At 42.1% G+C, this 16512-nt stretch overlaps 2 protein-coding genes across 3 annotated transcripts in view; both read right to left on the reverse strand.

The window, feature by feature from the left end:
- The window catches only part of Pip5k1b (phosphatidylinositol-4-phosphate 5-kinase type 1 beta), a 250636-nt gene that overhangs the window by 165763 nt on the left and 68361 nt on the right, over nucleotides 1-16512 (reverse strand). The window lies entirely within an intron of this gene.
- Nucleotides 1212-8008, reverse strand: Pabir1 (PP2A Aalpha (PPP2R1A) and B55A (PPP2R2A) interacting phosphatase regulator 1). Its single transcript, XM_075973741.1, has one exon. It carries the CDS (start codon nucleotides 7883-7885, stop codon nucleotides 7025-7027), a length of 861 nt encoding a protein of 286 aa, XP_075829856.1. The 5' UTR covers nucleotides 7886-8008; the 3' UTR covers nucleotides 1212-7024.

Consider the following 16512-nt stretch of genomic DNA (forward strand, 5'->3'; position numbering starts at 1 on the left):
ACCAAACCAAAATAAAACAAAACAAAAAGAGTGCAATAGTTCCTGTGTGTGTGTGTACATGTGTGTCCACATTTCAGTAGGCCTAGTAAAAAAGAGTGCAATAGTTCCTGTGTGTGTGTGTACATGTGTGTCCACATTTCGGTAGGCCTAGTAAAAAAGAGTGCAATAGTTCCTGTGTGTGTGTGTGTATATGTGTGTCCACATTTCAGTAGGCCTAGTAAAAAAGAGTGCAATAGTTCCTGTGTGTGTGTGTACATGTGTGTCCACATTTCAGTAGGCCTAGTAAAAAAGAGTGCAATAGTTCCTGTGTGTGCCTGTACATGTGTGTCCACATTTCAGTAGGCCTAGTAAAAAAGAGTGCAATAGTTCCTGTGTGTGCCTGTACATGTGTGTCCACATTTCAGTAGGCCTAGTAAAAAAGAGTGCAATAGTTCCTGTGTGTGCCTGTACATGTGTGTCCACATTTCAGTAGGCCTAATAAAAAAGAGTGCAATAGTTCCTGTGTGTGCCTGTACATGTGTGTCCACATTTCAGTAGGCCTTGTAAAAAAGAAAAAAAATCCAGCCTACCTATTTAAGAAAACTGAGAAAGGAAACAGGGGAGGAAGTGGGAGTATGTATTAAATGGCGTTGAATTCAAAGGGTTCAGTAAGGGACACGATGTGACATTAATGCTAATTACCAATTCTCAAATATATTCAAAGGGAAATTTGCTTGGTTTGAACCCTTTTTACTCAACAATGAGGTGATAGTTCTTCTATGAAGTAAAGTTAAAAAATGAGAAAAGTTTCTCAAAGACTCCACATTTAAATGTCTTATGGAGGGCTGTGGGGGTGCTTCTGTAAAAGAAATGAAACTTATCATTTAGGTATAAGAAGTTTGGGATTATTTTTAAATTCTACTATGTTTTCCTTTAAAATTTTACCTTTTTAACTTACAGAGGTATTTTTGAAGACAGGGTCTCACTGTATACCACTGCCCGTGCTATATGGACCAGGCTGGCTTCCGACTCAGAGAGATCTGTGTCTGTTTCTGCCTCCTGAGTGCTGGGATTAAATGTGTACAAAAGAGTGTTTTTCCCCTTTTCTTTTCTTTCTTAAGGGCAGAGGAGGAGTAAGGAGAGAAGACTCAAATTGGTTCTTCCTCTATTTCATAGAAACAGTAAATATAAAAACTGAATCAATTTAAATATAACAACATCTATAATCCATATTCAACAGGATAACAAATCTTACATTTATTTAGGCAAAACAATAAAAGAGGGAGGGTTTGAGTATCTCTTATGGTTTCAAATAGCAAATCAGTTTAAAATGTGAAGCTTGGAATGATTTTCTTACACACGTCAGTATTTCACCACTGATGAAAGACAATAATCTTCCTGATCATTTCCTGGAACACAATCATTCCAAAATAAATATATCATTTGACTTAAAAACAGAATGGTAACACTCACACAATTAGCAAGTGCGTTAAGTAGGTGGGAAACAGTCTTCTCGAATAAAATAACCAAGAAAAAACAAAAAGGAACAAAATTCAAAAGGGAAAAATAAAAAATGGCGTTTTAAAAGACAAAATTCGATTTTCTCTTATTAGTCATAGTAAATTCATACTATCTGCCTCAGAGGGTTATCATAAGGGTTAAACAGTGTGGTGTATATGTGTGTGTGTGTGGGGGGGTGTTAATGAAAATGGTGCCTGAGCCCATACTGAATGCTGCATGGAAATAGTACAGATATAAACAATACACAATATTGATACAAAAATTTATGTTGCTAGATGACTCTGACCTCCCCACCTGGTACGGCAAAGGGTCCTGAGAGAACTGTCATCTGACAGCCTTACTTCACTGAAGAAAAGTACCCAACGCCTCTAAAATCTGGAGCAAGCAGTGGCCATGAGAGAAGGATCAGTGCTCTGGACTTGTAAAGGAAGGATGACAGCTAGAGCTAAAAAGGAGAAATAAGACTTGTTCTGCAGTTTCAGTGAGCTGGGCCCAAATCCGGGGGAGGTTACAGAGGGAAAGAACTGCTCAGAAGCACACGATAATGACAGCTGCCAGCTCCATGTCCCTTCACTGTTCCGTACTGTTGTTAGGTCCTTGTATCCACTGGCCCCTGAACCACAGCAGCCTGGCTCTGCAGTCCGTTCATAACCACTGCAACCAGCAGCGAAGTTTCCAGCTTTGGACTCCCAGGCAAGTGTCCTCACCATTCTACCCCTATTTCCTCATTCAAAACACAGGGGTTAAGACCATCACAGTAAACGGTAAAATAATTACATTGAAAACTAGCACCTAAAAATGCTGGATACACAGAGAGCAGTTCATTACATTTTACATAAATATTATTTTAATTTTTCAGAAAAAAATACTTAGATGTCAACAAACTGTGTCTTGGTTCTTAGGGGCAGTACGATACAAATGTCTACCAAGTAAGTGGAGTTCAGGTGGAAGCTTGCCTCTTGGGCTGTCCTTCTAGCTAAATAAGATCAACTGTGAAAAATTATAGTTAAAAAGTGCCACAATGAGACCAGGTTCTCCATATTCACTGGTGTGACAGGTTATAAGGTTAGATCATGAATAGGATCCCACTCATCCTCTGACCATCCCCAACGCCTCTCACTCAACTGTACTTTCCCAGGAACGTGCTCACATTAACTAGTAGCTACTTAGCTGACTCCCAAACCTAGTCAGTTCAGCTCACCTCTGTGCGGATGCGAACAGAATCCAATGTGGCCTGGCTAGCCCTCTATTCATTCTTAAGCCTCTCCTTTAGATATTCTCAGGCCATTAATCATTTAGTTCACTTCTGACCCTAAAGCTAATTTACTACTGATCATATGTGTAGTCTTCCTCCATACCTCTGCCCCCCAAACCACTGCAAAAGCAAACCAACAGCTGCGGTGTCTTTGCCAACCTTTTCATTCGGGTTGAAGAAGAAAACCAGGTTTCTAGTCCTGCTTTCCAAAGGCAAGTCTTTTCTTTTCTGATACCCACTTAGGACTGTAATTTACATTGCCTTCCCTGCCTCATCTTATAGCAACTTCCTCTCTCTAATTTTCTACCAATTTCCCATTGCCCCCCCCCCCCAAAATACAGGGGGAAAAGTCCAGCCTTTCACTAAGTTCAGACTACTTGCTTTCCTGCCAACTATCTCAAGTGGTCTCTTGAGGTAGGTAGGTTGTGTAATGGGTTGAACTAATCAATGTGACTCGCTGGAAGGCAACCTGATCCAGGTCCTTCTGGAGGGCATGAACTTTTAAGTATGCTTAAAAGTCCCAGCATCCAGCAGCCCTCTGGTTTGGTAACCAGTTGTGATTTCATTCATTCACGATATATATTTTACACCCACAAGGAAAGAAAATATACTGCAGAAGTTTATTAGATATGACAAAATGGCTCTTTAACTAAGTGCTGTTAATTGCTTTAGGTCAGAATTACTGAATTGGCAACACTAATATCTTAAAAATGTGTTTTTGGAAGCAAATGTCCACGTGAGCTAAGGAGGAATGGTTAAAGTTGCTATGGTGATGTAAATTACTCATACAAACGCTGAGTCTTAGCTTACTTAAGATTTACCACCTACAGAAAAGCAGCAGTTTAGGAAAATAAAGGCTTTCATAGATTGTAGGAAAACGACCTGGCGAAAGGAAAGAGTAAGATGAATATCAGGCATTTAAAAAGCAGAAAGAGAGGGCTGGAGAGACAGCTCAAAGGTTAAGAGCACTGGTTGCTCTTCCAGAGGACCCGAGTTCAATTCCCAGCACTCACATGAAAGCTCACAACAGTCTGTAACTCCAGTTATCATAGATCAGATCTGAGGCTCTATTCTGGTTTCCGTGGGCGCCAGGCATGCACAAGGTGCACAAATATACATACAGGCAAACACCCATATACATATAAATAATTTTTTCAAAAGAGGATAGCTAACTAGCGAGGGTGGAACAAAAACAAAACAAACAAACAAAAACAAGGAAGAGGCAAGGGTCAATCCTTCAGAGCCCCGAGCCAGAACCGATGCATTTTGTACACTCATAAAAATAAGAAACAAGCAATATTAAAAGGGTAACGCTGAGCAAACGAACAGACAGCAGACAGGAGTGAGGATGCTGAGCACCACTGGGAGAGAAGCCCAAGAAGGATACAATAGCCTGGATCTTGCTGGCAGCAGAGATTGAAACCGGGAGTTAGATTCCAGGAGATAAAATCAGTAAGACCTAGTGAGTGATTAAAGATGGGGTGAAAGAAATGGAGAGAACTGCCAACGCATACTGATGCCCTGCATCTACACGCACATATCTATGCAGAGAAATGCAGAGCATCACAGCTTGCAGAGTGCACACCAAACTGTCAGCAGATGTTACCTGTAGAAGAGACAATGAAGTTTACATAGTAAATGGCACATTTTTAACTATATACATGTATACATTACTTAAGTATTTTATAATCTATACAATTTTCAGTCGAAGTTCATGTGGAATTAAAAAGTGGAGGAGGGCTGGTTCAAGATGGGTCAGTGGTTAAATTTAGGCTCCTGCTGCCAAGTGGAGCCAACACTGTGAAAGGAGAGAATCAGTTCACATAAACTGCTTTCTGACTTCATATGTGTATGCATGTGCACAATGCATGTATACACACACACACACACACACACACAAACTTAAAAAGGCATTTGCTGGAATATCATTGGGGGAGAAAGAACAATCTACCAAAAAACAAGACATGACAACTTGCTGACACCCCTGGTGACTTGAGTGACTCCCAGAATGCACAGGATGAAAGGAATGAACTCTGCACACTGTCCTCTGACCACACTGTGTGTGCCGCACACATGTACACACATATACAAACACATCCATTTTAAAAGTGCAATCATGTAAGAATATGTAATCTATTTAGGGATTACCAAGAAGTCTAGTCTCTGCAGCTGCAGGAGGGAGGTGAGTTCTGAGACGAGAGGACTGGAGTTCCTTTCGGGAACAGCCACACCACTACAGGTCACTACAGTCAGAAACTATACAGAACTATCTAAACTATCAGGAGAGAAATAATATAGTTTTTGAGCATGAACGTGAAAGAAATCAAGTTTATAATGTATTAAGATTATTCGGGAGCCAGTGTGAAGAGCAAGCCATAAGGTAGGTGAGACACAGGAAGGCAGGTGACAAGGGGAGCTGGAATAGAACACGAGACACACTGAGACACACTTTAGAAGAAACTGACAGAACTTGGTGGTTACGCTGTATTTGACAGGAAGAAGTCAGATGTCACATGGCATCCAGTTTAGGAAATGAGGCATCGATGGCATCAACCTGCAAGAACACATTAAATGTGGCGGTGAATCTTGTTTTGAAGTTATTAAAGTTCCTCTATAAGTAGGTCAAGCACCCCACAGGAACTGGATATATTGTAAGTTTAAGCTGAGGAACAATCAGGGTGTCAGCAAAATACACTATTACCCAGAAATGTTACACATACAGACACAACCTTACCCTTGATGTTATTTCACTGAAACTTGATGCTACTGTCAAGAGTTGACCAGTTCCATTTATTCTCATAGTTGTAAAAATTCCATATAATTCTTAAAATCTGTAGGCAATGACTTTAAAAACGAGTTTTTGTCATGGTCTTTCTTAAAGTATTTTTTTTAACCTTTTCCTGTTGATCTGTTATTCATTTCACCTGTCTGTCTGCTTGCCTTGTCTATCTAGGATAAAGTATTATAAAGTACAATATAAAAACTATTTGCCATTTATCTTAATCGCAAAAGAAAAGCACTCCATAACTGCACTTTATGGAAACCTAAGTGATGATGACACGTTGCGACTCTCCACTGATCTCCTGTACCCCATCGGCCTTCAAGTAACATTTCCACTGTTGCTAATGTAGCTCCAACAATAGAGATGCATCACTCCGTCAGAATCCAAGTCGGAGGTACCTTGGTCTATGTCCTAGCTTGGTAGGGTGTAGGAAGTACCTGTTGGCAAGGAAACAGCTGCTTCCTTCCTGAGCAGGTGACAGATGGGCAGAGCAGAAAAGCAGCCAAATGCTGCTTTGGCTTCTCATTGGCAAGAATTTTAAGAATCAAGACATGACTGGATAGTAAAGTCTATCGATGATTGAGAGAATATCGTCTGTCTGGGTGTTCTCCCAACACTCAATGGGGTTTCCCAAACATCTATATTTCTCAAATGTTAAGTTTGATATGGTGGCCTTTGCCTTCTACAGTGAGCTAAGACAAGGCACAGTCCCATTGAACTTTGAGGATTATACCCAAGAGAATGCACTTTCTGGTTAAAAATGTTTTCAAAAAGAAACTTTTCATTTCTGAAGTTATACTGGTGTGACTTCACTATTAAAATTTTGTTAGAAAATGTCCTTCTTAAATGTTTACTTTTATATACTTAATTTTAATTTTTTAAAATATTTGCTGAAAAATGTTATTATTTCTCTTTTTTGGCATTTCCCCTCCCATCTACTCTTGTGCCCAGGACATTAAATATCCAAGGACCCCTAGGTTTACCAGACAACCAATGGACTGATATGACTAACATTTTTCTTTAAAGCTGTAAGAAGGTAAGTTCTTCAAGAGATGGAAAACAGTAATCACTAAAAACATTAAAAATTAGTGTGCCATGAACTATGGAATTTTAAAACATCAGTTTACTAAACTGAAATTCAACATTTATATTTTCATCAGAACTTAATAATCCCATAAATAAATAGAGCTCTCAATTATTTAAAAAATCAAGGGATAACATATGTATTTAGACATATTAGCAGCGTAAAATGTATGCTTCAACACACTTATTGATAAAAAGTCCGAAAATATTACTACACTGAATTCAAGGGCGTCCGCAGGAACCTGACATAGAAATTCTCCAGAATAACATTTCAGGAACTTCCAAAAAAAGGGGGAAAGAGTCAAATAGGAAACAGACTCAACTTAATCGACAAGGTTCAGTGCTTGCTCTAACTTGATTCTGTCTCTCTCTCCACTGGGGGAGGGGGATTCAAGACGGGTGAATTACTTAGACGAAAGTTCATCTACTGGAATAAAGGGGGAGGCTGCTTGGGCAGGCGACACAGGAGAGTCGGTGGTAGTGCTGACTTTCGCTGGTGAGTTACAGGAAGATCCGGCACTGCTGCTGTTTCCATCCAGGGTATCGGAGGCTATGCACACGCCGGGGTCTGACAGCTGTGCAACGTCAGAAGACAGCATGTTGGTGATGCCCTGGAAAAATCTCTTTGGCTGATAATCAGTTTCCATTTCACATTTTCTTTTCAATGGTCCAAGAACACTTGGTCTGATGCAGTTGATGGGACTCTGGCTTCGCCGGGTAGTAAACCGGGTGGTGGGGCTGGGTATAGGACTTGGAGGCAATCCGTTGCTACTCACAAAACTTTGCAAGGACGGTGAAAAACACTGCTTCCCAATTCCCCGGGTCGGGGACGGTGCTGGAGACACCGGAATGAAATCGATGCGCTTTGGAGAGGCGGATTTCTCCACGTCGTTGTCACTCAGGCTGAAACTTTCCTCCCAGGAGTGGCTTATCTGCATTGCGGTCTGCACCTCGCGCTCGTGGACCGTCTCTCGGTTGATCAGGTCCATGCCCTCCTCCTGTTTGATCTGGTGCAAGCGGCTGCTGTGCATGCGGACCGGCGAGGCCGGGAGCAGCAGGCCGTGGCGGCTCGGGAACGTCGTGCTGTTCCGCCTGGCGCTGGGCGCCTCGGCCTGGAAAACCGGCGAGGAGTCGCTGAGGCCGTGGATCAGGGGGGCGCTGTTAGATCTCCGGAGGCCCCCACTGCCCGGGCCACCGCCCTCCGCCGGGCTCGCGCCCGTGCCCGCGGGCAGCTCCAGGTCCAGCTCCATCTTCTCCTGAGCCATGTCTCGGCAGGGAGGCGGGGGCGGTGCTCAGTCACGGCCCTGAGATTCCCATTCCCCGCGGCCGAAGGCCGCCGCTGCCGCCGCCGCCTTCGAGAATCTGTCAGCAGGCTCGCGCCTCTGCGCATGCCCGCCCCGTCGCGCAGGCGCCCCGACACGCCCGTCCTCGCGGCGCCAGCTTAATGCGTCACTGCTGCGGCGCGCCGGCGGGGGAAGGGCGAGCGGTGGTTGGTTGGCTTGTCAGTTCGTTCCTTCCGCAAATAGTCGCTGGGCGCGGGCTAGCGGGAAGGCAGGTTGTAAAGGCCGCGGCGGTCTATGTTTGTGAAGCAAGTATGAGCTCAGAAAGACGGGGCCCTTGGCGATGAGGGGCTTTATGATGGAGCTTGGGCTAGTCTGGGAGGGCTTCCGGAGGGAAGGGAACACAGTCTTCTGAGATCTAAAGGGGGCAACAGCGGCGCTTTGTAAAAACCGTCCTGGAAGAGGGAAGCCCCTGCTACCCAGCTAGGTGGCAGACGGGAACCAGAAGTGTTAGCCTGGTGGTGGACAAGAGCAAGTTCTGGTCTTTCTTGATAACAAGGAAAGCTCCCAGGCGTTCTCAAGGAACGGCAGAAGGGTACGGTAGCAGCCGAACTGCTCTTTGGCTGCGGTCTGGAGAGTAAGACATAGGGGTGATTAGAACCTACAGGGAGAAGGCCAGAGAGGACGGTAATTTACACGAAGGCAGAGTCTGGGGTGGGAGAAGGGGGGAGAATAAGCACATTTAAGGCTGGGAGGGAGAAGCTTTCTAACTTTCTAAATCATCATATTTCTGCCACTAATGTTCACTCAGGAGGGGAATTAAACGAACGGAAAAATAGATGCATTTTTAAAAGAACAACTGGTTTTGGCATATGTAATTGACACAGAACTTTGTATCTCATTAAAAGAGGGATTGTATTTGTTCATTCATTCAGTCAAATCTCCTATCCCAGCATGCCTACTTACTGTGTACCAGGTACTGTGCTTAGGAAATGAGACTTGTGTGAGGACATTTGGTTTCTACTGGGTGGGAATGGGGGTGGTGACCAAATAGTAGACTTTTGGTGGGAAGCCTTTGGGGGTAAAAGTAGGATGGTGTGATAGGGCACTACCGATAGAAGAGGTTAAGGGGCAACTAGGTAAAGTTAAGTTATAAATAACAAGTCTTGTGGGCTGCAGGGGGCTGAGTGTTCCAGCCAATGTTAAGAGCCAAGACATCCACTGGTTTGGGGAAAAGCGGGGGAGTAAGCAGGGGGTGGGGGTGGGGGATGATGAAAGTGTGATGGGGACTGTGGCCTGAGAGGGCAGAGGGCTGAGTATATCTTATTCTGTAATGAGAAGCCACTGGGGAGTGTTAGGCAGGGTTACAATAGGCGTGTGTTTTATTTGTATGTTATTGTTTGAGATGGAGTCGAGACTATGTTTTTGCTGAGGCTAACCTCAAACTCCAGAGCTCCGGGATGCATCTCAGCCCCCAAGGAAGCAGGACTCAGGGCAGACAACCTCACACTAAGCTTGGTGTATGCTTTAAAAACCAGTGGAGAATGAGCGGACAAAGGGCAAGAGGCACACAAAATTAGGAAGCAGAAAGTAGAGTGCGGGACTAGGGTTGTAGAGGAGGTGGTGGGGAGAAGTGGATGGACACGACATGATTTGAGGTTCAAACAGTAAGACCGGCCAGGAGATTAAATTTAGGTGTTCAAAGAAATAAGTAATTTAGATGGTAATATCAAATAGAAAGGAAAGGTACACGGGTGGAGGTTAAGAGTTCAGTTTTGGTAGGGTTGGAGTGACCTTTAGATACAAATGTGGCCACTTTGAATGGGTAGTAATTTTTTTTTCAGCTGAAAAAAAAAAAGAACGGAGGGTACAGGGATCAGTGGCATTCAGCATTGTGCAGCTCTCCAAGCCTCCTGTCTTCCATGTCAAACAGGTTTTATTTGAAGTGTCTACTAAATATGGGTCCTGAAGATAAAGACAATGCTAAGTGTTCGTGTCGGTTACAGAACTAATTTGCACATTGCCATAATTCATTAAATCCTCACAACAGTCTCATGGGTAGGTATTATTGACCCCAGTTTTCAGGGAAAACCAGAGCCTAAGTAACACCCGTAGAGAACCTGGCCTCTGTGGGTACAGTCTTAGCATGCTTACTGATGTCTTTACGTGCAATGGCGGTTGGGGACTCAGAGAAATCATTTGCATATTGGTGGCAGTGTAAAGGAAGTGGTGTGAGAGAGGATTTGAAGGACAGGATTTTAATGGGTGATGTTTTATATAGAAGGAGAAGATGACTGCAGCATAGTGAACTTGACTAATAGATGAAGTTACTACCTGGAGAAGAATAATGGGGAAAGATGGTGTCAGAATGGAGATGCGAGCGCCTGCAGAAGTTTCTATATTTAACATGGGGAGTAGTAGGCTGCTGCTCAGAGTTTGACAAGAATGACACAATGAGAGCCATGTTTTAGGGTCTGCCAGATGTTTCAAAGATGAAGGGATGGCAAATAACGGCAGATGGAACGAACCAATGATTTAAGTGTCTATTGCTCCCAGTCATTTCAGCACTGCAAAGTCCTGTTTTCTCCTGATTGCAGTTTATAAATTAAATACTGGTCTATAAGCTATATGTTATAAATTAGTTACTGATGTTGTTGAAAGGGTCAGTTGTCAAAAAAATAAAAATCTCAAAAGGCCCAATTGGCAATAATCTGGAAGAACAAAGGCCTGAACCAATATAAATCAAGGTCCTAATTTGAAAACTGTTATGCTGCTGCTTGATGGGTTTCACGGGGACTGTGGGAGAATTTGATGATTAATTCTTAAGACAGAAGGATGCTCTAAAAGTTGGGAATAGCAGAAGATGGATTTGGGGGACACCTTTATACTTGAAAGATGAGAGACGAGTCTCAGATATGGATGTGTACAAGGAACGGTCCATTAACTTAAACAGCAGAGGGAGAAAAGTGTTCATAAAATAGGAGGTAATGAAAGACTCTTAGACATAGGATGTATTTTAAAATATCTGTATCTGTAGAAGATTACTAATTATTGCTAATAAGCCAATCATTGTTTACCCATGTCTGATGTCCAGGTACTAATGTAATTATTAAAGTACAGTGATTTTGATAATCCCACAAAGTAAGCCACTTATGCCGCACCAGTTAGAGGTCTCTTTTTGTTTCCTTCCATGCCTTTCCCGTATAGTCCACTTTACCCAATTTTCAGTATAATCATTTTTTAAAATTTGACTTATTGCTTATTCAGAATCCTTAGATTTTTGTGTTATTTTTTTAAAAGTCTAAGATCATCCCAATGGCCATGAGTCTCTGCCCTCCTGCTGACCTCTTCTCTAAACTTCCAACCCCAGAGGCCTCCTTGCCCTGAAGCCTATCTAGACACTGCCCTAATCCTCATAGATGACTTCCTCTGGTGGTCATCCCTACTGCTCAGTTCCACAATGAAGTGACACTGGTTGTTCTCTCTGACATTACCTTTAAAAAAAAAAAGCAGTTTCCTATATTCTGCCTGCATTTCCAAGCCTCTTATCCAGTTTTTATTTCCTCTGGGAGAATCACGTCTCTCTGTCCCTACTTCCATCTCACTCTAATCTCTATTCCTACGTCAATGCTTTCTTGCCTCTTCCCCACCTAAAAATTTAAGTTCCTTATGAGCAAAACCAATTTTGCTCTGGGCCATATGCCCAGTATCAAGAGCATGGCCTGCCATAGACTATTCAGTGTTTCTGGAGCCATTGTGTGAATGAATTATAGTGAATGGCTGAAATAATATAAGTCTGTCCAAAAGGGAAGTGAAGGCTGTTATTTGGAAAGCTAGCCTAACAGGCTTTTCTAGATTGATCCTAGGCACCTCTTCCTGTGAGAGTTCTTTCTAATGCCAGGAATATTATTCTTGGTTATATTGCCCTCCGGCCCACACAGGTAAGTGACTTGAATGGACCATTATGTAACCCAATAAACTAGAGCCCTGTGGTTCCATCTCTTTTCAACCTTCTGCTGGCACATGCTTGACAGAACTAAAATGCTCAGAGCTGAAGATTCTAAATGGAGTTTAATATATTGAGTTACTGCTTCCTCTCAAAGCAATCAAGAACAAATGAGAGAAAATCGAAGTCATAAAATGCAATTCAAACTGTTGCAAATGAATTGTGAGAGGCAGAATCTAAAGGACCAAGCCCTAGTTGAACAGTCCTTCTGGTTCCACTCTGTAAATTAAATATTATATGTGTACAGCTGAAATTCATGTTCACTTCTACACCATAAAACTAGATGTCTCTTCAGGTATTGTGATTAATATTTGATTTTTAAAATTAATGTTTTTTTCATTTCTGTGACATTTTTCATTTTTTACTGTTAAGCCTTTGGGCATATGGCAAGGCAAATTTCTACCTCTCAATCTATACCAAATAAATGAAAAATGTAAACACATGTATGTTTATGAGTATAATCTGAGATGAGTAGCAAATGTCTCAACCTCCAACACTGGCTGGCATCATTAATCTAAAGGAAAAGAAAATTGTACTCTGAAAACACAGGAACTTAGGAATGTTCACTGGTACATTAATTTAGGAAAAAATGTCAGCATAAAAAAAAGAATATATGGATTAATTTTGGATATACTGAGAACCCAAGAGAGATGAGTGCTGAGTTCTAATAAAAGAAGAATATTCCTGATTTACTATTTGTAATAATCCCGTATCAAAATCCACCCAGATACCCTCAAAGGAACAAATACATAACTTAGACAATGGCATTTTTCACTCAGAAAAGATGTTTGGATCATAGCATAATCCTGGATAGAAGATTTCAAACACAGTGTGTACTCTATGGTCGTATTTTGTTTTATTTTAAAACAGGGTCTTTCTAGGTCTCCCTGTGTAGTCTTAGCTGGCCTGGAGCTCACTATGTAGACCATGCTAGCCACAAATTCACAGAGATCTGACAGACTTCCCCTGCCTCCTAAAGTGGTGCAAAACAATTGTCTATATTCTGTCAATTATATTTTAAATAAACACTGATTGGCCAGTAGCCAGGCAGGAAGTATAGGCGGGACAGCCAGACAGGAAGTAGAGGTGGGTCAGTGAGAACAGAATTCAGGGAGGAAAGAAGCCCATTCCTCCACAGTCCTGCCCAGACACAGAAGAAGGAAGATGTGACCTGCCCACCAAAAAAGGTACCAAGCCATGTGGCTAACATAGATAAGAATAATGGGTTAATATATGTTATAAGAATTAATAAGCCTGAGCTAATGGGCCAATCAGTTTATAACTTATGTAGACCTCTCTGTGATTTTCCTTGGGGCAAACGGCTGTGGGACCTGGTAGGAGGCCAGAAACCCAAACAAGTAGGCCTTCATGTTACACCAAAGTGCCAGGATTAAAGACCTATATTCTCTCCCGCCTGCCAATACCTGAATAACCATCCTGAGACTTAATTGTAAATTGTTTGGTCTATTACCTCAAGCTATTAACTAGCTCTTACAAATTAAATTAATCCATTTCTATTCTATATTTTACCACGAGGCTTGTGGCTTGTTACCGTTCATCTTGCTTCCCTGGCAGCTGCTGGCATCACTCTGCCTCCACCTTCTTTCCCTCTGTCTTTCTGCTTGGATTTCCCTCCTGGCTCTATTCTGCCTGGCTATTGACCAAATAAGATTTTTTATTAACCAATGGTAATAAAACATATTCACAACATACAGAAGCTTATCCTATATTAGCCTATGTCACCATGCCCACTCTATTCCTTTGGTGTTCAAAATAACTCAAACTAGTCAAAATAGTGGCTGTACTGACCAGGTGGAACACAGAAGATGCCCCACACTGATTTGCGTACTAGAGACAAGGTGTGCATATGTGTAGTAAATATGTATCAAATACAAACACTTGAAATGTATGTGGTTCACTACATATAGCATTGGATCTCAAAATGTCCACAAGGACCTGGAATGTAAATAGAGGAGGAAAGAACAGGAGTAGGAACACACTTCACCAGGAAGGAAGATCTTTTGTGCAAACATCAACCTCAGTTCTAACTCTAAACTGGAATGTTAAGTTTCCATCTAGTAACACTGTGGGTGAAAGATCAGCTTTCAGTCCTTGAGAGTAGGCAGAAAGCAAACAGGAACACCCTGAACCTACATTTGCCTGAGGCCTCCAGCACCCAGACTCCAGTGGCCTTACAAAGCACTGAAAATTTCCTGGGACCTTTTTAACACCACCAAAAGAGCTCCGAGTGGGCCTTGGCCCTGCTACCATAGTGCTTCAAAGCTGGCTACTTCTGAGAAAGCAGAAAGGAAACCATCTTTACTATCTACCTCTGTGGCAAGCTTCGTGTACTGTGTTCAACCCAGGTTGGCTTTGTTGTCTTGGTGGTACCCCCACAATACAAGATGGAGCTCATTGGGGACTGTTGAAGCACAGGCGGGCAATGGGTATAGGTGTGGTGTCACAAGTCTAGCTACCAAAACCTTGCAATTAAATAGAATTATTAGTCTCACAAATTTACCAGGTGTTCCAACTCTACATTATTGAGAGGTCTATGGTGTATACCTTCAAGGGACTCTTATCTACCCAACTATAAAGGGAGAAGAGACAGTAAGAAATTTACCAAGGTGATGAAGATCTTCAGACCCTTCTCAGCTTTCATTTTAAATAAAACGTTTAATAAGCTTTTAGAAGCTATCATACCATTGCACGGAGCCATATTTATGTAGAAAAAGTTGAAAGTTAGAAAGGGGAGAGGCTTAAGCTTGGTTCATTCCTTCAGCCAGCTTCATGTAAACAGATGCAGATGCTAGTTACTTTCAATTTTTTTCTCAAGGAAGAATATCATTAAAGAAATTAAGTTGTACGTTTAAATATCTTCCTAATCCATACTCTTTGTTCCTTTATATCTTTTAGATAAAATAGAAAATAGGGTTGGAATGTCTTGTTCTCACATATTTCAACATTATAAGCATTCATCTTTGGCATAACCTTCTCTTTTCCTGTACTATCCTTTTCCTTGTAAGATTCAGTGCGTTTGTCAAGAAGGGGGGAAAACACATGATCACTTTCAAACCATGTATAAAGTAAAGAGAACTGATAGATTTTATATAACATATAAAGTTAATAAAATGAAAATGTTCAAAAGTCTGAGAATCTGTTTGCATGTATATAATTGGCCTTTCCAGATCATGTGTGTTCTGTGAGGTGGGGAAGCCTTTGAAGGAGGAGTCTAATGAAGGAGGTTTTGTGCCGCTAGCAATTATACTCCTGAAGGAGCTGTGAACACATCAATCTCTTGCTCCATGAACAGGATTCTTCTACCATGTGCTCCCACTCCAAATAGAAGGCCAAAGGACTGTGACTGGAGCCTTCAAAACTATCAGCCCCAATGAGCTTTTCCTCTTTTTAAGTAGATTGCCTCAGGTCTTTCGTTAGAGTAACGAAAAGCTGATTAACGTGTGTATTTAGAAATTTTCTATACGATCTCTATAAATTAGCACTCAGCAGGACTATAATCAAAGAAGAGACCAAACCTGAAATCAGATTATTATACTTTCAGCACTGTGGCCTTGCATCAACCATGAAACTTCTTTAGGCTTTACTTTCCTTATCTGTGAAATGGGGACACAGACTTTGTTGTCAGAGTCAAATAATAGGGTGTCATCAGTAGGTGTGCAGACAGCAAATGCCCCACACAAACAGGTTTCCTTTGTTAACATGCTTTGTGCTTTGATCACAGGCTGATCTCGCTCTAGACTTGGGTTTCCTCTGTTTTCTCACTCCCAGGCTGATCCATGGAAGAAGAGTCTCACCTCATCTTCCCTCAGAGTGTAGCAATTTTAAAGGCAGAGCTCTTCTGTGACTTGGTAGGTATGAATCAAAGGGCTCCTTTAACAACCAGGCAGAGGGTTCTGGAAGAAAGCATGGGCCAAAGCATGCTTTCGTGGTTCCTGCTCTGAGTCTGTGTGTCGGAGGAAAGACGGGTGGCACAGTGCTGAGGCTGTCCATCACTCAGAATGTGGCTGGATCCTGGATACTGTTCTCCACAGCCAACCATTTGCTAATCCCTGCAGCAATGCTCCCTTCCCTGCTTGCGCTGAATGTTCAATGGGACTAATCCTAGAGGCTTATTCTTATTTATTCATTTAAAACCCTGCTTTGAATTACTACAGACAGGTCACTGTCCTCCTCAGCACACAGAACGTTGCACAGGGGTACACACATTTCACTGTGCCTGACAAACAAGTTGAACTCAGTCTTTAATATACATATGAAGTTAAGAGGAAGAAACTGGAGACCCCAGTGTCAACAGCCAATGTTACGTGAGGCGCATGTCTTTGCCTTTAAGTAGCTGAAACCAATAGATTCTAAGGAAAAGGAAAATGTTCTAAAGGACTCTGAAGCTAGCACCCTAAAGCTTCCTAAGCAACAAGTTTTAGGAATTCTTTTGGCTGAGAGGATGACACAGCCATGAGTTTACTAGCTTCCAAGACACTTGATGATAGTAAGGTTTTATTACAGAGAAAGAGGAGAGCTTGTGGTTTGTGGTCACCTTTGTACACAGCTGTATTCTGAGCTAAACAGAACACCAAATGCAATATAA

This window comes from Microtus pennsylvanicus, chromosome 5, assembly GCF_037038515.1.
Source record: "Microtus pennsylvanicus isolate mMicPen1 chromosome 5, mMicPen1.hap1, whole genome shotgun sequence".
NCBI classification, from domain to species: Eukaryota; Metazoa; Chordata; class Mammalia; order Rodentia; family Cricetidae; genus Microtus; species Microtus pennsylvanicus.

Bases quoted from the DNA above. Each gene is read 5' to 3' on its own strand.
- Pabir1 (XM_075973741.1), bottom strand. From the start codon at position 7,885: ATGGCTCAGGAGAAGATGGAGCTGGACCTGGAGCTGCCCGCGGGCACG.